The sequence below is a fragment of the Pezoporus wallicus genome, unplaced genomic scaffold (assembly GCF_028554395.1).
Source record: "Pezoporus wallicus isolate ANWC-B61680 ecotype Strahan unplaced genomic scaffold, APGP_CSIRO_Pwel_v1 contig_2372, whole genome shotgun sequence".
Taxonomy (NCBI): Eukaryota; Metazoa; Chordata; class Aves; order Psittaciformes; family Psittacidae; genus Pezoporus; species Pezoporus wallicus.
The window spans coordinates 972,250-992,932 of NW_026635198.1; the positions used below are offsets into that span (position 1 = coordinate 972,250).

General features: G+C 42.0%; 1 protein-coding gene across 3 annotated transcripts; it reads left to right on the top strand.

Moving 5' to 3' along the window:
* Positions 1–1,077: 1,077 nt before the first annotated feature.
* Positions 1,078–19,656, top strand: GYG2 (glycogenin 2). 3 transcript variants are annotated; one of them, XM_057411903.1, is made up of 9 exons: positions 1,078–1,331; positions 7,977–8,118; positions 9,839–10,013; positions 13,816–13,978; positions 14,530–14,656; positions 15,713–15,935; positions 16,621–16,761; positions 18,246–18,370; positions 19,434–19,656. In XM_057411903.1, coding segments are annotated over exons 1-9 (1,104 nt in total). In that variant the 5' UTR covers positions 1,078–1,324; the 3' UTR covers positions 19,435–19,656. The 3 variants fall into 3 exon arrangements, with proteins under 3 accessions (XP_057267886.1, XP_057267871.1, XP_057267878.1); XM_057411888.1 differs by having other exon boundaries at positions 18,260–18,370; XM_057411895.1 differs by lacking the exon at positions 18,246–18,370.
* The last annotated feature ends 1,027 nt before the right edge of the window (positions 19,657–20,683 follow it).

Consider the following 20,683-nt stretch of genomic DNA (forward strand, 5'->3'; position numbering starts at 1 on the left):
TTGTTTTTGTGGGATAAGTAAAGCTTGATTTCCTATGCATTTAGGTCCTTCCTTCCTCAAACACCTTGCCACTACCAAAGCAATGACATCCTCTTCTTCAGTAGACCTTTAGGATGCCTCCAGTGTGTGAGAGAATAAATATTACACCTTGGAGTGGCAACACTGATGGCAAGTTGTTGCAAGTAATGGTTTAAATAGTTGAGTAGGATGTGCATTTTCTTTGGTGGCACACTGCCTTACATCGCAGCCCTCTGCTAAGTAGTTACTGATGTCCACAGAACAGTTGGATGCAGAAATGCCCTGGCTGAACCACATTAGCCTAAACTTACCTTGCAGAGAGGTTGTGTGTCTAAATTACATGTAATAGTTACCTCAAAACCACGTTGTGCAAGTATCTATGCATTTACGTGTGTATTTCTGAAAATATATATATTGCCCTCTGAACTGAACAATGTCTCTGAAAACATGTTTACTTCTCTGGGTGACAAGTTATCGGACTGTGTATGTAGCCTCAGGCTTATGATGGCTCCGAAGAAGCTAAGGGGCAGATTCCCTTAACTCAGGGTGAACCCCATGTGTCTGGGTTACCATAGGTCAGGCTGGACTCATCCTAGTCATGCGCCGAGATTTTTTTTCTACGCTCTGCCATTCTCACCAGTGACGGCATTGGTGTTTTTTTCCTTAAAGGGCTGCACGGTAGAGTATCCCCCAGCTTCTCTCTGGGGAATGGAAGGGGAAGGGGAAAAGCAGAAGAGGAAGGGGAAAAGTAAAGAGAAAGGAAGCCCCCCTCAGCCCCCGCCGTGACGGCAGCACCCCGGGCAGCCACCGCCAGCGCAGGGCGGGAGAGGTGGGCGCTGCAGCGCAGCAGCCAATGGGGCGAGACATCTGCGCCTCACGGCTAGGAGGCGCCGCGATGCCTCATCCTCCCGTAGGGCTGTGAGGGTGCAGGGTCGGGGTCAGTCACGGAGCAGCAGCAGGTGCTGGGTGTGTGGTGGTTGCCGGGGCCTCAGAAGCGGGGCGCTGCGGGAGCGCACCACGGCGCAGCGGGCGAGGGGGGCACGGCCCTTTGCAGTAAAGTCAGTTCCTGGGGGTCGAGATGGGTCGGTGGGTCGTGCCAACCCTCCCAAGCGGTCTCTGCCGCTAATGTCGTTTGTGGGCCGCTGCGCAGGAGCCCCTGCGGATGTAGTTCACGTACCACCGTCTTCAGCAGGAAAGAGGCTAATCCCATCGCGCCACTTAGCGGGCCTGCCGCCAGCAGGTGAGGCGGTGGAGGTGGTGCCGCCGCGGGCTGCGCCCCTGTCCGGTTGCCCGCGCCGGCCGCAGGATGTCCGGTGAGTACCGCGGGCCCTGCCGCCGGGCTCTTGTCCCACGGGCTGCCCTCGCGTGTCCCCACACCGCTCCGCTGTGGTCAGCCGTGCTTGCGGCGTGGGGCTGCACAGGCCGGTTCCTCCCGTGGCCTGCGGTGAGGGCGGGAGGGGGTCTCCGCTGTTTGGTTATCGCAGACCGCTTTGCTGTAATTAGCACTCGCAGCTTAGGATTTAAACCGTCTGGCTGGTGGGATGGAAGAGCTGAACTCATTTATGTATCCTGCTTGTAGGTACAGGCTGGCCTGCCCAGGCCTCTGTGTGCTCTCCTGGGGCGTCTGCAGGGTGACAGATCAGGGTGGGCCCCCTCGGCCTGAGGCATGCTCAGAAAAGTCCTTCTCACAGCCCATTCTATGTTCCAGTGGTACTGATTTTATTCAGATGTCCTTGAAGCCATGAGGGACTGGTTTAGAGCTCTAAACCATTTGGAGGTTATCACAGACACCTACCTGGGGCATTTGGCCTTGCGGATCCCGAGTTTGAATCTGTGTACGTGGCGCCTCAACACCGTGGGAAGAGACTGGAAACATCTAACTTGAAACGTATCAAGTCCTCTGAGCTGTCCCTGGATTGCTTAGGCAATTTTAACTATTTGTTTTCAAATTGGGACGTTACTGTTTTGGGACTAGCTTTGGGTGCTGATTTGTTACACTTATTTGCATGTTATAATACTGTTGCATTTGGGTTTTCAGAAGGATCATTCACTCTCTGTTGAAACTGCAGGGTCTTGAAGGAGAATGTAACAGTTCTTATCTGAAATATACATAGCAAAAGCTCCAGAAATTGAGAAATAAGTCCTCTTTCTGTAGCCTTCCAAGATAATAGTTGTAATCCTGTCTAGTAAAATTCAGCATTGCTTTAATAAAGGATAAGAAAGAATCTGGCTTTGGATCAGGCAGAACTTTGTTAGACCAAGAGAAATATTGCATGCCATCAAATGTGAATTTCTATTCTATAAGAAAAAGGTCTGTGTAAAGTGTTGCTGTACCACCTTCATCTATAACGTAAATGTTTCTACTCTTGGACCCAGGCCAATAGGTAGAAACATTTCTACTTCTAGGGGAAGCATGGGGATTAAAATTGTCATTTGTTTACTAGGGCAAGAACTGCCTCTTTGCTGTGAACTTGTACAATGTTTTTTGATGGTGGTCTGACACAGGTTATTGTCTGGCATCGTTATTAATTTTACGTATTTATACTGCTCTTAAGGTTGTGGGTGGCAGCTGGAGTAAAGCTTTCTGTGCCAAGTGCTTCAGTTATGGTTGTGCTGGGCCAGAGGTGAGAAGGCCTGTAGCTTTCTTTATCTTTGCCGTAGTCTAACACATCTTCACTGAGATGTGCTTCTGGGCGAGGATACAGAGACCTATGTGTGGGAAGGAGAGTAACAAACTTGCTAGAGAACATGCAGTGAGTTGGGGCTGTGTTATGTCATTGTCACTCGGGATTTCAGAAAAGCACTTTGGGCTTGGCAGGCAGAGGTCCAGACTGCAGCCTGCCTGTACTGCAAGTTGTGTCTGAAGTAGAAGCAGGGAGGTGACAAAAGAGCAGCAGATAGTACCAAGGAGGAATTTAAGCAAGCAGTTGTGCAACACTTGCATGAATGGCAGTACATACTGGGGACCTAACCAGCCTCTTGGAGGATTATAGCTGTTGATTTATGTACTCTTATGCATAAGAGGGCAATGTGTTATTTAGAATATACTTGCAGGAAAGTCAAAGCATATGACTCTCTGGTCTCCTACTGCAATTTCAGAGTGGACAACTTGGTGTTTTTGAGTCATTACTCCAGGAGCCATAGCTAGAGCACATTTATACTTTCTCTATCAGAAGAAAGACCAAAATATGTTTTAAAAGCTATGTCTAGTGAATTATGGAAATAAACCCTACCCCACTGAAACATGTCTTGAAGCTGGCAGGTGCACAGGTGCATGTGGTTCATTCAGTGATTGTTACTATGAGTCAGTGCTGATTTTCAGTGGGTACCTAGTGTTTATTCATTCCCTCTCTCATTTCTTTGAACATCAAAGCGAGCACCACCCTGTCTGCTTGCTGGTGCAGATTCTAAGTAAGGCTTTTGGCTGCCCTGGAATTGTTTTTCAGGCCTGTTAAAGAATTTTGTCTCTGGCAGTGTCAGAGGTACTCTTATGAGTAAGTATCATAAGAAGTTGGTGATCCTTGGCTAAAGCATCCTGTTAAAAAGTTTGATGTAAGATCTCCCTGACTGTATTGATTTGTATTACTTTTACTGTCTTGTCTTTGTTGCTATCTGTAGCTGCAGAGTGGGTGCTAAGATAATTCACCTTACTTGCTTGAAAACCCTTGGTTTGTTCCAAGCAACTATTGCTAGGTATTAAAATTGAGGAGCCACTGCTGAGAATAATGATTTCTGAATTTGCATCTTGATGTGCTGTGTGGCATTCCAAACAAGAGAATTGAGCAGATTTATAAATTCATACAACATGGGTTTAATGTGATTCTAATCATACACTTAGTTTTCTTGTAATTCACTAAGCATTAATGGTATTAGCCATAGGATTCCACAGCTTGAAAACAATTTGCTTGAAAACTTAATATTGTTCACACTAGGTATTTTCTGTGAAAAATCCAATTGTCATTCAGCACATGGAATTGAAAGTTATGCATAATGGTGTGCTTGACACTTACAGAAAAAAAAAAACAAACAAGCAAACAACCCTCAAAATCCAGCTGCAATGAATTTTAATTTCCTACACCTTTGTCTTTCAAACTTGAAAGATCAAATATTCTTTTACAGCTTAGTCAGTGAGTGAAACCCTATATAGATTAGATTCAACACAGTATTGCCCTTGATTTCAGTTAAATTGGAATTTTCAGATTAAACAGGGTACTTTCACAACTGTATCTGAAAACCTGATCCTTAGTTGTAAGTTATAAAAATAAAACATTTACTTACAGGGTCAGTGTTCCAAAGAACATTATAGAATCATAGAATTATAGAATAGTTAGGGTTAGAAAGGACCTTAAGATTGTCAAGTTCCAACCCCCCCCCCCCCCACCATGGGCAGGAACACTTCACACTAAACCATGTCACCCAAGGCTCTCTCCAGCTGTTGAACACTGCCAGGGATGGAGTATTCACAACTTCCCTGGGCAACCCATTCCAGTGTCTCACCACCCTCACAGTAAAGAACTTCTTCCTTATACCTAACCTAAACTTCCCCTGTTGTAAATTTGAACCCATTACCCCTTGTCTTATCATTACAGTCCCTAATGAATAGTCCCTCACCAGCGTTCTTATAAGCCCCTTCAGATACTGGAAGGCTGCTATGAGGTCTCCACGCAGCCTTCTCTCTCCAGGCTGAGCAGCCCCAACTTTCTCAGCCTGTCTTCATATGGGAGGTGCTTCAGCCCCTTGATCATCCTCGTGGCCCTCCTCTGGACTTGTTCCAACAGTTCCATGTCCTTTTTATGTTGAGGACACCAGAACTGCACACAATGCTCCAAGTGAGGTCTCATGAGAGCAGAGTAGAGAGGCAGGATCACCTCCTTCAACCTGCTGGTCATGTTCCTTTTGATGTAGCCCAGGATACAGCTGGCTTTCTGAGCTGTGGGCGCACACTGAAGCTGGCTCATGTTCATTTTCTCATTGAGTAACACCCCCAAGTCCTTCTCCACAGGGCTGCTCTGAATCTCTTCTCCACCCAACCTGTAGCTATGCCTGGGATTGCTCCGACCCAGGTGTAGACCTTGCATGTGGCATGGTTAAACATCATAAATGAGGCAAGTCCAATTTTCTTCCTTGAAAATGGGGATTAGATGAAAGAACAATTAATGATAGAATCTTTTTTTCTTTTTTTTTTTTTTTAAATCTCCCTAAGGATTCTTAGCAGATCAGTGATGCCCCTGTATGTTTTTAAAATGACTAGGATGTGCCTCTGTCTTTGCACCAGGAATATTTTAATGTTGCATGGTTGCATTCCATAGTTTAATTATCTCTGTAATGATTCATTCTATTAGGAAGGCCATAATATGTATCCCACATCTGATTCTCAAACTAGACAATTGGCTTCTTTTCTGTGTGAGGTGTTAGCCAGAGTTTCTTAGGAGCTGTATTTTTCGGCAATTTGCTTCCTTGTGGTTCTGACCACAGCCTTTGCCCCAGCAGTACAGGGCATGAAAGTATATGTAGGATGTGGTAATTCACCGTACCAGCTCACTGAACTATTTAATGAGTAGCTTGTGTATTTTTATGTGTATTACTTAGGTAAAGATTTAGCTTCTCTAGCTAAAAAGAATATGCAAAAGCAATAAGAAGATTATATGTTCAGTTTTGTGGCTGTTATTTAAAACAGTATTTTAAGATTTAAACTCCCACTCATTTCACAGTTTGCTTTTTGTATTAACCCACCTCCCACATTCCTCTCAGTGGCTGTTTTATTACCTTTATTTGGCTGAAGATGCTTGTTGCCAAAAGTGCTTTGCTGACTCTTTGTGTCTTTTGAGAATAATTTTTTTTGCTAAAGTAGCTTTCAGTGGTTTTGTTTTGCATTGGCTTTTATGTATGCTTAGATTATTTGCTTAACCTTTTGGAAAACTGCAGTAGAAGTGGTTTACTTGCACAACTGTCCTTTTAAAACACTCCATGTAAGCAGCTCCTTATTCATTATTTCTGGAACACCCATAACTTGCTTGAGCCATTATGGTAACAGGAGATTTGAAAGCTCCCTTTTTCATTTGCTTCTTCTGGAAATTGTGATTAAAAATGTTGCAGGAGTTTGCTTAGCTGAGGGATCATAGAATCACAGACTGGTTTGGGTTCAAAGGGATCTCAAAGATCATCCAGTTCCAGTCCCCTGCCATGGGCAGGGACAGCTTCCACTAGACCAGGTTGCTCAAAGCCCCATCCAGCCTGGCCTTGAACATTGTCAGGGATGGGGCATCCACAGCTTCTCTGGGCAGCCTGTGCTAGGGCCTCACCACCCTCACAGTAAAGCTATTTTTTTCCTACTGTGTAATCCAAAACTCCCCTCTCTCAGTTTAAAGCCATTCCTTCTTGTCCTGTTGCTACATGACCTTCTAAAAATTTCCACTCCGGCGTCCTTATGGGCCCTTTTTAGGTACTGGAAGACTGTTACAAGGTCTCTCTTGAGCCTTCTCTTCTCCAGGCTGAACACCCCCACCTCTCTCAGCCTGCAAACTATTTTACGGGGTAAAAGGGACCTGCGAACTGGTTTAAATTTGGATGGATGATTCATTCTTTTTGGCCAACACTAGTGGAATTTTCATGAGGTGCAGGAATCTGCTACAGTGTCAGCAAATGCATGTGCCTGATTTGAATTAAGGTCTGGCTGGAGATGAATGGGAAGTAAGGCAAAAAAGGGTGAAGAAGACAGCATACCAGTGGGTCTGTGCTTTGCTCTGGATTTGGAGGACATGTTAGTACCCTAGAGCTTGTCAGCAGCACTCACCATCCTTCACTGCATACCTTGATGTTAAGTGAGAGGTTTGAACATGTTCATTTTGTCAGCATCTGGCTGAGGCAGCCATGAGGTCATTTGCTGGGTTCTCTGCAACTAGTTCTGTGAGATTCTTTCCTAGTGTCTCTCACAGAGCCTGGAAACTGTATGACAGGGTGTTTATGTTGTTGTTATTGTTTGGTTCCTTTAATTTATTTGTCCCTTAAGATGATGGTGGATTTAAACAAGTATTTATTGAAGGTCTGTAGAGCTCAGTGGAATTCCCCTCATCTGTGTGACCAGCTCATCTTGTTCTGGTTAATTTTGCAGCCTAGAATGCTGAAGTCTTCCTTCTGCTCCGAGGAGGCTGTTCACTTTGCTGAATCATAGGTTCTGGCTCTCCCCAGAACCCCAATAGCAGTGGTTCTGTCAGAGGTCAGAGCTGAAGCTGAAGCCCCTGGTGATACTGCCACATGCCTAGTATCTCTGCAATATACATTATGTCTCCTGTCGTGCCAGCTTGCAGCTTGCTTTTTTTTATATTGCAACATTTTTTCCCGTGTGTTCCTTGACAACAAGGAACACTTCTGATTTTCTTAGAGCTACTTGAGGTAGGGATTGTTAGCTTCTAGGTACATTTGAGCCAGCGCCAGTTACTCCAGTACAAAGAGGACAGAGCAAAGAATAATGCCTGTTGTGTTGATTTAGTGACATTATGGAAAGAAAGATGTTTCTGGCTATACTTAACACGCAGTTGTTTCCTTAGCTTTTGGTACTATATAAACAGGAACATTCTCCTTATCAGTTGTATTACACTGTGTTAGTTAAACGTAAAATCTAAATATTCACAGTTTGGCTTTTTTGACTGTCACTGTATTTAGGCAATAAGACTCGGGTAATTATTTGTTTAAGGTTAGTCCAAAAACTTCATAACTGTTATTATGTAAATGAGGCAAACAAAACATAATAAAATTCAGAGACATACATTCTGCACTCATATTCACTGGGCTTTCTACTCAGTTGTGTCTTCTGGGGGAGTTTAGGAGGGAAAAGAGCTTATCACAGGAACTGCAGCTTGTTATAAGCTGCAGCCTGTGGGTTAGATGGAGGAGGAAGGAGCCTGCCAAAAGAGATGATCTAAAGTTGTAAAGTGACTCTTTTGAATATTTGCTTACAGTAACGGATCAAGCCTTTGTGACCCTTGCTACCAATGATGTGTATTGTCAAGGTGCTCTGGTTCTTGGACAGTCACTGAGGAACCATAGAACATCTAGAAAATTGGCAGTACTAGTTACACCAGAGGTTTCCAGTGGGTTGAGGTAAGTATTCATGTATTTTTCGAGGTTGATGTTATGAAAGAATAAATAACAGCATAGAAGATTTTAATAGGCTTCCTGTGGATTTCACAGCATTATGCCTTGAAGTTCCCCCTTGGCTAGTGATTTCTGAGAGGAGATCCAAATAATGTCCATGGTAAGATTGTAATCCTAATAAGAATTCACTTGCAGAATGAGAGCTTGTGGCTGGAAGTTATCTTAAGCCCACAACATAACATAAGCTGAAAGTTTAGGAGCTACAGTTTTCGTGTTTTGCTTTGACACAAAATAAAGGTGCTACTATTCCCCCTGCCCCCCCCCCCCCCCCCCAGTGTTTCTCTTTTAGAAAGAGCAATACATAACCACCCATGACATCAGAACTCCAAAAACCCCATAGGATCTCAGTTTTAGATGACTAATCTTCTTAAAATATTGATGCATGGCTATCATGATGAGAAATATATATATTTTCAACTTCTTTTTAATCACTTTCCAATTTGGGATGTGATTTTATGGACACTACGGAATTGCTTATACATAAATCTCAATGGATCTGTTGAACTCAAGCTCTGTTATTTGGAGGACTGTATTGCTTGTTAAAAGAAACATGATATGCCATAGCTGCTTAAACTCAATTCTGCTGTGGCTTAAGAAGCGTGCAAGTTCCTGATTTTTATATGCCATGTGAAAGTATTTGCAATTGATCTGGCTCAAGAAAGGGATTTTCCCATTTTTGCTGTGATTAAGTGTGAAGGAATATGTTTCTGCAGGCTTTTTGAAGTATGGATTTTGTCAGAACACTGGAACATTCCTGGGGGAGTACTGTGTACATTTGACACCTGGGTGGATATCAAGACCATCAGGTTCTTTTCTCCCCATTCAGTGGAGAGAAAAACCTTTATAATATATTTTTAATCAAGAATAGCTTTTTTTTAAAAAAAGCACATCACGGAACTATGCTTCTAAAAATCTGTACCTGCTCTTTCCCAGTTAACTACTGTCCTTTGCAGATCAGTCAGACGAGCTAATGACTCTGCAACCTAGACAATCAGCACAGGCTTTTATTTTTCTGTGTTTATATGACATGCAGGAACTTTAATGTTAAAAGCATAATGTAAACAAATAAGCTGAGTTTAAAAAAGTGTCTTTTGTGTCTTGAAGGAAAATTACCTACTTTGGTGTCCCCTATAAAATTCCCATGAAAAGATATGCATAGAAAAAAGATGTGTTCCTAGAAGTCTCATTTTAAAGGATGTGTAGTAGTAAACAAGCATATACTGCCTGTTTTAAGAGATACAGTTTTGAAGCTGAGTATACTTGGGCATAACAGGTGTAAATGTCTGTGCTGGCAGTCTGTGCCACATCCTGTGCAATGTGCAGGGAACACAGTAGAGTGCTGTTACTTCAAGTCAATTGTGCAGGATTGAAGCTGCTTTAATTTTCATTGGTGTTTCTCTAGAAGATTTGGTAACTAAAATAAAGACTGGTTTCTTCTCCATATAGCACTTGTCACTTTTGAGTTGTCAGAGCTGTGCTTACAACTCAAAAGTAGAATGGTAGTAGAATGGTTTATGGCCTGATAAATTCCTATCACTTCAGCAGGCTGTTAACAAGAGCTTTTCACATCCTAACCAATCAATCTATTGTTATAATAAATGTAGTGCTGTGTATCACTGTTCTCATGCCTGAAGTCAGCTCATCTCTCTACTGCTTGCTCTGGTAGATCTGTCCTCCGCAACGTATTTGACGAAGTAATCGAGGTGAATGTGCTTGATAGTGCTGATTCAGTCCATTTGGCTCTGATGCAGAGGCCAGAACTGGGTGTAACCTTCACTAAGCTTCACTGTTGGACTCTTACTCATTATAGCAAATGTGTCTTCATGGATGCAGACACTTTGGTGAGTAGAGCGGGAGCTGTGGAAATGTTTGTGTCTGTCTCAAAGAACTGCTCTTGAGTGTGGGATACTTCCTTGTCAAGCAGCTTGCTGTCCCATGAAGTGACCAGATTTGCTGGTGGTCCCAAGGTCGCAGGAGCTCCAGCTGGCATGTTTTGGCAAAGTACACAGTTTTTCTGGCTGCATAGCAATTAATCCTGGTTTGAGAGTAGCCTCAGGACTGTCCTCAAAAGGCATCACAAAATAATTCTGTGCAAGTGGGCTTCTTACAGATGTTTATAATAGATCACTCTCATGCATATTTGCTTGAATTTTGGTTAGGAAGGGAGGCCAGTTTTAAAAAGAAAAAAAAACCAACCCAGAAATGTTGGTAACTTCCAAAATATATTTTTAAATTACTTTTCAGAAGTAGAGAGCTAAAAATGGCCATAGTTTGGGCAAGTACAGTCACGTCAGCCTTCACTTCGGAAGACTGTGATGCATTTTAATTTAATAAGCTTGTATTTAATAAGCTTGTATTTAAATTAGCAACCAAATTAAGTTATTCTTCTCATGGGCTGAGAGAGGGAGGCCTATGATTTCCTGCTTTAGGTTAAAGTTAAAGGAGGAAAGCATAGTTCCTCCATAGTCACAGGCCATGGTCATCGTGGGGGATTTTAACTTCCCTGATGTTTGCTGGAAGGACCACTCAGCAACCCAGCCACAGTCCAGGAGGTTCCTCCAGTGTATGGATGATAACTTCCTCCTGCAAATGGTGGATGAGCCGACCAGGAGAGGAGCGCTGCTGGATCTCATCCTCACTAACAAGGAGGATCTGGTCGAAGCAGTAAGGGTTGAGGGCTGCCTTGGTTGCAGCGACCACGAGATGGTGGAGTTCAGGATCTTGTGTGGTAGGACCAGTAGAATAGCAAGTAGAATTGCAACCCTGGACTTTAGCAGGGCAAACTTTGGCCTTTTCAAGCAATTGCTAGGGGAAATCCCATGGGCAAGGCTGCTTGAAGGTAAAGGGGCCCAAGATAGTTGGTTGACATTCAAGGATTGCTTTTTCCGAGCTTAAGATCGGAGCATCCCAACATGTAGGAAGTCAAAGAAGAGGGCCAGGAGACCTGCGTGGCTAAATAGGGAATTGCTGGGTATGCTCAAGTGGAAGAGGAGAGTTTACAGGTCATGGAAGGAGGGGCTGGCCACTTGGGAGGAATATAAGGCTGCTGCTAGAGGATGTAGGAAGGCAGCTAGGATGACTAAGGCCTCCTTAGAATTAAACCTGGCGAGAGGGGTCAAGGACAGCAAAAAGAGCTTTTTCAAATACATGGCAGATAAAACTAACACCAGAGGCAATGTAGGCCCACTGATGAATGGGATGGGTGCCCTGGTGACAGAAGATACAGAGATGGCAGAGTTACTGAATGCCTTCTTTGTCTCTGTCTACTCTGCTGCAGGCAGTCCTGAAGAGCCCTGTACCCCTGAGACCTTAGATGAAGTCAGGTCAACGGAGCGGTTTGCCTTAGTCGATGAGGAATGGGTTAGAGACCAGTTGAGCAATCTGGACATCCATAAATCCATGGGTCCAGATGGGATGCACCCGCGGGTGCTGAGGGAACTGGCAGAAGTCATTGCTAGACCACTCTCCCTCATCTTTACCAAGTCTTGGGAAACGGGAGAGGTGCCTGAGGACTGGAGGAAAGCAAATGTCACTCCAGTCTTCAAAAAGGGCAAGGAGGAGGACCTGGGTAACTATAGACCGGTCAGCCTCACCTCCATCCCTGGGAAAGTGATGGAACACCTTATCCTTGGTGCCATCTTAAGGCATATCAAGGATAAGAGGGTTATGAGGGGCAGTCAACATGGCTTCACCAAGGGGAAATCATGCTTGACCAATCTCATAGCCTTTTATGAGGAAATAACAGTGGATGGATGATGGCAGAGCGGTGGATGTGGTCTACCTTGACTTCAGCAAAGCATTAGACACAGTCTCCCCCAGCATCCTCACAGCTAAATTGAGGAAGTGTGGTCTGGATGATCAGGTAGTGAGGTGGACTGTGAACTGGCTGAAGGAGAGAAGCCAGAGAGTTGTAGTCTACGGGGCTGAGTCTAGTTGGAGGCCTGTAACTAGTGGAGTGCCTCAAGGGTCAGTACTGGGACCAGTATTATTTAATATATTCATCAATGATTTAGATGAGGGAATTGTGTGTACTATCAGCAAGTTTGCTGATGACACTAAGCTGGGAGGAGTGGCTGACACGCCAGAAGGCTGTGCTGCCATCCAGCGAGACCTGGACAGGCTGGAGAGTTGGGCAGGGAGTAACTTGATGAAATATAACAAGGGAAGGTGTAGAGTCCTGCATCTGGGCAGGAACAACCCCAGGTTCCAGTATAGGTTGGGAAACGACCTGTTAGCAGTGTAGGGGAGAGGGACCTGGGGGTCCTAGTGGACTACAGGGTGACCATGAGCCAACACTGTGCCCTTGTGGCCAAGAAGGCCAATGGCATCCTGGGGTGTATTAGAAGGGGGGTGGTTAGTAGGTCGAGAGAGGTCCTCCTTGCCCTCTACTCTGCCCTGGTGAGACCGCATCTGGAATATTGTGTCCAGTTCTGGGCCCCTCAGTTCAAGAAGGACAGGGACCTGCTGGAGAGAGTCCAGCACAGGGCAACGAAGATGATTAAGGGAGTGGAGCATCTCCCTTATGAGGAAAGACTGAGGGAGCTGGGTCTCTATAGTTTGGAGAAGAGGAGACTGAGGGGTGACCTTATTAGTGTATATAAATATATAAAGGGGGAGTGTCACGAGGATGGAGCCAGGCTCTACTCAGTGGCAAACAATGATAGGACAAGGGGTAATGGGTACAACCTGGAACACAAGAGGTTCCACTTAAACTTGAGAAGAAACTACTTCTCGGTGAGGGTGACGGAACACTGGAACAGGCTGCCCAGGGAGGTTGTGGAGTCTCCTTCCCTGGAGACATTCAAAACCCGCCTGGACACATTCCTGTGTAACATTATCTAGGTGTTCCTGCTCCGGCAGGGGGATTGGACTAGATGATCTTTCGAGGTCCCTTCCAATCTCTAGCATACTGTGATACTGTGATAGTTGTTTTCAAATTCAATGAAGTAATCTTTCTCTTAGAAAGCATTTCTTCCCCTGCTTTCCACAGTGGCTCAGGCTTTCAGCAGCTGACCAGCTGTCTTCCCATCAACTTTAAAAGTGATCTGGGCCTTCACCTGCTTTGATTTTTCCCACTGCCTTGTGAAGCTTAAAAAACAAATCAAAGCAAACCTCTGAGCTTAGCTTAAGTTAGAAAACTGGTAACAAGAGACAGTTTTTCTTGTACCTCTTCAGTCAGTCTGTTGCTAACTCATATTACTTGGATTCCCAGCTTTCATTTGGCTCTGCTGTAGTTACTGAGAATAATGGACTATGGGAAGATGTGCTAAGAAAGAAGAAAATTGGGTGTTTTTGTGGTACATTTTAATATTTAAAGGGACCTTCTGGAGGGTCTCTGAGGTTTAAGAAATAATTTCACAGGCTTTGTGCTTTTATCAGTGTCGTGGTTTAAGCTATCGTGACTGCTACTGCTGAACCCAGGACGCAGAAAAATCATGGAGAACCACAATTAGTGTTGCCTTATTATATTAAAAGTAGAGGTTCTGATGCCTAGCATATTTTGTGTTGTCATTGGTTTCTATGCTCTGCAAGCTATATACTTGGTCAAACTGGCAATTCACTCCATCGGTACTGGTTTAGCAACTCATGTTCCAGACAAACCTTTGCTCTAACAGTTTTTTCTCTCATCCTACTGCCTCTAAGGTGCTTTGCAATGTTGATGAATTGTTTGATCGAGAAGAGTTTTCAGCAGCTCCTGACTCTGGCTGGCCTGACTGCTTTAATAGTGGTGTATTTGTGTTCCGACCTTCTCTGAAAACTTACAACCTACTGCTCCAGTTTGCAGCTGAACACGGCAGCTTTGATGGTAAGGGGCAGGGCATAAGGTTGAAGTGCAAGACAGACTCCTCAGTAAGCTGTTTTTCCATAGCTTGTGTGCTCTCAGGCAGAATAGAGGAAGGCAGGAGTTCTTCAGGCTTTATGAATTGTGCCCCCGTAAAAGTTTAAGGTGCAGACCTTTGCCCCTTACAGTATACTTAAGACCCATTGACTTCTTGTGGACTGTGCTTCCCAGAAAAGGGCAATGAAGGAACATTGTACCTTAGTCTTGCTCAGTAAGTTTTTGCTGTCTGGTTTAGGAGAGAGGAATACAGCTGATCTTCAGTCTTCTGCTCTGAGGAAGACCAAACCCCTTTCCTACTTCTTTCTTCGTATCTTACAATAGGACTTCGTTTACCCTGAACTTGCATCGGAGTGGATCAGGTATTATTCACTTGTACCTGCTCACATGGCCATAATTTCAAGTCCAAGTTACAGTGCCATGAACACACCAGTCTCACTCCCATCCTTGGATTGAAATTTTCATGTAAATTTGAGTGTATGAATAATTGTAGTAATACTGGTTTGTATATTTTGTAGGGGGTGATCAAGGCTTGTTGAATAGCTTCTTCAGCAACTGGGCAACAGCAGATATTGGCAAACACTTACCTTTCCTCTACAACTTAAGCAGCAGTGCTGTATACACCTATGGTCCTGCTTTCAATCAGTAAGTAGTAACACTTCTGACTGACTGTAAACCTCTGCAGTCTGCTAACAAACATGCTATTATAAGAGACAATAATAAAGGCCTATTCTGTTGATTATAAATTACAGTAATCATAGAATCATAGAATGGTTAGGGTTGGAAAAGACCTCAAGATCATCATGTTCAAGCCCCCCTGCCATGGGCAGGGACACCTCGCGCTAAATCATATCACCCAAGGCCTCGTCCAGCCTGGTCTTGAGCACTGCCAGGGATGGAGCATTCACAACCTCCCTGGACAAATGCAAGAAGAGTGTCTGGCATCTGGACACAGAGTCCCACTGTCTCACATGTCTTTTTTCAGAGAAGCTTTTGTGATGTTTGAACAGATGTAGATTACTTTAGCATTAGGTTCCGACACCTTTACTTTGAAAGTTGTTCCCTTCTTTTCCCAATCAGTTCTATGGGAAAGAGTCAATGTGGCTCTTTTTTTTTTTTTTGTGTGTTTTTTTGTTCGTTTTTTTTTTTTAATTTTTTTTTTTTATAAACCATTTCTTAAGATCTTCTATGAAACAAAAATTGTGCTAGTAATTATATGATTTCTAACAGTGAAGCTGGAAGTTTTTCTGGCAGAAGGCAAGTTGGCTTTAGGGTGTCGTGAATTACTATTCCAGTTGCACAAAACACTCTTGCTGGAAGGTGAACTTAGGGTGATGCATTTAGTGATGTATTAGTATGGGTTCACTAATAACCAATTTTGTTGATTCAGTGTTTAAAGTTTTATGTATTTATTTGTGAACAGCGTGTGCAGGAGGACTGTCAGTTTCCTTTGTGATCTTTTCTGCTAGAATCAGCACCTGGAAGCAAATGGCAATGCAGTTTTTTTTCTGTATGCTAAACAAGATCCCTGAGACTAATAAAAAACTATGAATACATATACTCATATTGAATTTGTTGCTGTTGCAAAATGTCAAAATTACCTCACCAGTGAGAGTAAGCATGTTTCTTTAGCAGTTTATATAGGCTACCCCCCCAAAAAAAAAACCTTAATGTATAGATCTGTGTGTTTAATCTCTACAGTTTTGGTAGAGATGCCAAAGTTGTTCATTTCCTGGGAGCAAGAAAGCCCTGGAACCACAAATACGACCTTCAAACAAAGAAAGTTATGCAGGATGGCACCACTGATGGATCTTTACATCAACTGTCATTTCTCTCCCTCTGGTGGAATATATACAGTGCCAGTATACTGCCTTTGTTAGAAAAACTTCAAAAGATGGAAGAATCAGAATCTGAGGAATGCAAGGTAACTGATGAGACGGTAGTGGGAATATACTGAAATGACCAAAAAAAAAAAGAAATTATGTGTTTGCTGGAGGAAGGAATTACATGGTGTGGTGGGTTGACCCTGGCTGGACACCAGGTGCCCACCAAAGCTGCTCTATCACTCACCTCCTGAACTGCTCAGGGGAGAGAAAATATAACAAAAAGCTCATGGGTCAAGATAAGGACAGGGACAGATCAGTCATCAGTCACCATTATGGGCAAAACAGACTTGGCTTGGAGAAATTAATTAATTACAACTCAAATTGGAGTAAGGTAATGAGAAATAAAACCCGAATCTTAAAATACCTCCTCTCCACCTCTTCCTTTTTACTGTGCTTCACTCCCAATTTTATCTCCCTACTTTTGATCTCATCTATTAATATGCTTTATTTCTTTACTGCACAATTTCTTAAAAATTATTTCAGCTATGGTAACACGAAGGTGGGAATACCTATTAGATTTATCTCCTGGTGATGCTGGCATACTCATGAGTTCAAAAATGTAAATTGCAACATGCTTTGAATCTTGGACCGCAAATATTTTTGCATTTATTAACTTATTCCACTAATACTGCAGTTCCTCTAAGGAAGCGAAACTGTTTTAAATAAGGTATTGCTTTCTTGCAAAATTGTATTTCAGTGCTGAGATGTTCTTATTTTTGTTAGCACACTTTCAATGGAGTTGAAATTACTCTGAAAAAGGTCAGCCCTTGTGTGGCAAATTCACTGCAAATGCCTGTGCTTCCAGAGCAGATACGTGAAGTAAACCCTGTGGTGTGCTCACCTGAGGAGCTAGCTTTCAAAGCTGTAAGTATGTTGTATATTACTATGCACAGTAACAAAGTAAAAGATACACTAAAATGATATTTTTAAATTATGCGTCTGATGTGGGAGATTTTATTTTCTTTACGTTAGCTGGAGGTACTGAAGTTTTTTGCTAGCATCAGGAATAGTCTAAAGAGTATTTCTTAATCTTTAGTGACACATACATGATATGTTGGGAGGTTGAATGAGTTTTCATTGAATTTTTATGAAGAAGCTAGGTATTAAAAGTTATTAGGTAATTAACAAAATGTGATTTTTGTGATTTGGGCAACAGGGAGTCTCTTAAAATAATTCACTGATGAACACTACAGGGGTCCTAGTTCTTTTGTCACAATTCTTGTATTCGGGTGTTTCTGGTGCACTGACTCTCCTTATTTTATGCAGGAATTAAGCTGGACAAAATAGCACAATGTTTCTGCAGGTGTAAGTCATTACCTGTTGTATGACAAACCATGCTGCAGCAAAGTATAATTGGGAGAATATAAAATTAATGTTCCAATGTCATCTGCTGTTGTAACTTGTGGACTATCTTCTAGTGAGATGAAGACAGTTTGGTGCTTCAACCTTTTAGACTATAGTTACTCCATAAAGTAAAACTGTAATCTTTCCCTTCTTTTCTACCCTGAGTGCAGAGAGGCTGAAGGAAAATTGCAAACTTTCCAGCTTTATAACTTAAGAATGATTTATTTGCAAAGGGTAGGTTACCTTGTGTGCCTCACATGCTCAAACCAAATAGGGACACATTTTCAAGTTGGTTTTTTTTTGGGGGGGGTAAAACCCTCCAAAATATTTACTTCAGGTAGTTTAATTCAAGTGTAAACATCTTTTAATTACTAGGAATGGTTTATCAGAAGATAGTATTAATTAGAAATTAATATTCTGATTCTCTTACTGAGGAACACCATCATTCCACTTTTTGTTGCTTCGCTTCAGCTTTAGTCTTCTGGGCTTGTTTTGGTGGAAGAGACTGGGGTCTGTGTACTCTTTCATGTCTTGAAATCTGGCAAAGGCAAATATTTTTGGCAGTGTTTTTTGGACAATCTCTTTTGCCTCTGTTTTGGAATGCATTGTACTGTTCTTATTCTGTGCATATAAAAACCTCATGAGTTATAGAGCGATTATACTAAAATGAGATTTTTTTGGCCTTGTGAGTGGAGGCATCTATTACAAGCTAGCTTTCCAGGCTGTCGCTGGAGAATGACAGCCACTTTGAACCTATTTTAGAATGAGATGAGATGCCCTCTGGAGGTACTTATCCTAGATTGATTCTAGTAGGAGCTTGGTTTCAATGCCATTTTGATAGCTAAATCTGAGCAAGATGAATTTTGTCTTTGGTGATAACATGTTTCATTCCTTTTCTTCTCATTCACCGCTTTCCCCTACCCCAAGACTAAAATTGATTTGTATTGTATGAGTTCTTATTATAAGGAAACTATGAAAAAAATATTATCCTAATAAAACCTCAGTGGCTGTATTTTAGCAACCTGTATGTGAAGTTGAACAAAGCGGTTTTAACGTCCATCCCTCTGAGCCTGACAGACCTTCAGAACAACTTGTCTTTCGTCCTGCGTTTCAGGAAACCTCAGGACTGGTATAAGTAGCTTTCTGCACTGTACATCTGTAGATAATTGCATGCAATTAACAATAACATGCAATTGATGCTGCCAACATCGTTTTGGGAAATCTCAACTAATTGTGATGCAATCTGCAAATAAATTCTTTAAGCTTTTTTAGATATGCAATTCTTTAATTGCTTCCAATACTGGAACATGATCCCTTTCTATTTTTCTTTAAAAAACTTCTGGTTTTCTTTAAAAAACTTCTGGTTTTCTTTAAAAAACTTCTGGTTTTCTTTAAAAAACTTCTGGTTTTCTTTAAAAAACTTCTGGTTTTCTTTAAAAAACTTCTAGTTTTTAAATGTATATTTTCCTGTGCTAGCCCCCAAGTAATAAATGCATGGTGTTATGCATGTAGCTCTCCAATACTAATATAAGCAAAGCTGTTTGGGATCTTTTTGTTCTGTTTTGGTTTGGTTTTTTACCCGCTGAAGTGATCTTTCCAAGCAAATGAAAAATAAGGATACAGCGAGTCAGGCATGGGGCCTAAGCTGCTAGGCTGTCCTTTGTGATCTTGCACGACATGTATCTTTGGTCAGTGTGACACCAGTGCCAGACTTGCTAGGGGTGACAGGGTGTCAGGGACTTGTATCTAGTACAGTACATAGCGCAACCAACATCTGCTAAACAATACTTATCTCACTGGAGATCAGATAAAATACATGACTAAAAATTCTAGGAACTTATGTTCACATGAAAGACAAAATTTGCACAGATAGATGGTTAACTTCATTGTAGGAGACACTCTAAATAAGCTATATTTGTAACATTCTTATTATGTTGTTGCTGAGTATGCCAAGGTCTGACTTAAGACAAGTAAAGTAAATGCTTGGTATGTTCGAAGATGCTATGGCAAGTAGTAAAAGCATGGGAAAATGAGATCACATTATCAAACTAGGAATTAATGTTTGAATACTGTTTGTTTTATTGTTTTAACTGGGAGTGTACAAAACAGAAGTTTGACATTTTAAGGTTTAACTTCATAGAACTGAAAAGACATCAACCAATTGACTTTTTCTACTGTTCTTCTTCCCACAGAACAAAGTCGCACATTCCATTTCAGAGCTGTCTATTCACTTCAAACCACAAGAACCAATTCCAGAAGATGAACGGAAGAAATGGGAGGAAGGTCGAATAGACTATATGGGGAAAGATGCTTTTGAACATATCAAAAAGAAATTGGATTCATTTTTACATTAAGATGGAGTGTACTGTAATGGCCATCACAATCCATGTTTCTTTCTTAAATGCAATCCTTGAATACATGGCTATTTTCATAGTTCATTTGACACCAGATTTAGAGGTAGATGTGGATCCTCATATATTCTGGCGTAAGATTAACAGATACAGACTCTTTTTTTAACTCTTAAGTGTGCCTCATCTTTATTGTTACGTGTGTGTCATTGTCATTGTTCTCTTGCAGTGCCTTCTGAAGTATGATGAACAGTACCATCTGACCTTGAGCTCTCACATTTATCATTCTTCCCTGGTCCTCCCCATAGCATTCTGCAAAAGCAGTCATGAGTGTGAAATGTTGGAAGTTGAGATTATTTCCCAAATTGAGATTATTTCAAAAGTACTTTTAGAAGATACTATAAAACTATTCTAATGAAAGCTTTGTTCTTGAAACCAAGTTGACACTTTCAAGGGCAGCCATAGCGTAGCCTTCAGCATGAAAAAGTGAGGAGATGAAATCCTGACCTCATGGGGTCTGCAGCAAAACTTTTTAATTTAAGTATATTTAGGATTAGAGGAAATTCAGACTTCATCTGAGATCTCTAGTAGATGTTCTTCCTATTTACAGGAAACTGTTCAGCTTCATCATCAATGTGACCTATCTTAAGATATACTGGTAATGTGTGTTAACCTTTTATATTGTTACTATAGGATACCATTGTTTTTTTTTTTTATAAATATTGTTAGTTTTACTTGCGAATTCAGTGTTGTGTAGTCAGAGGAAGAACTGCTGACACTATGGTGTAAACCTTCTGGCATTTTATGTCAGTTAATTTACAGTACTTCAAACTGCAGCTGACAAGGGCATTCTTCTCCTTTAGCATGGTTGCCCCTTATTACAGGCAATTTGAGTGCCACTGAAAGCACAATTGACACCCATTTTAGTAAACAGGTCCTTTAATCAGATCTTTTAAACAATAGCTGTGTGTAGGAACTAATAAATCTGAGTGTAGTTCCAGAAAAATTTACTCATGAGACTCTATTGTATTAAGGACACTCACGGGAGATTGCTTGGTGGATTTGGGTATTGAATTTGACTAAGATTTGCAAGT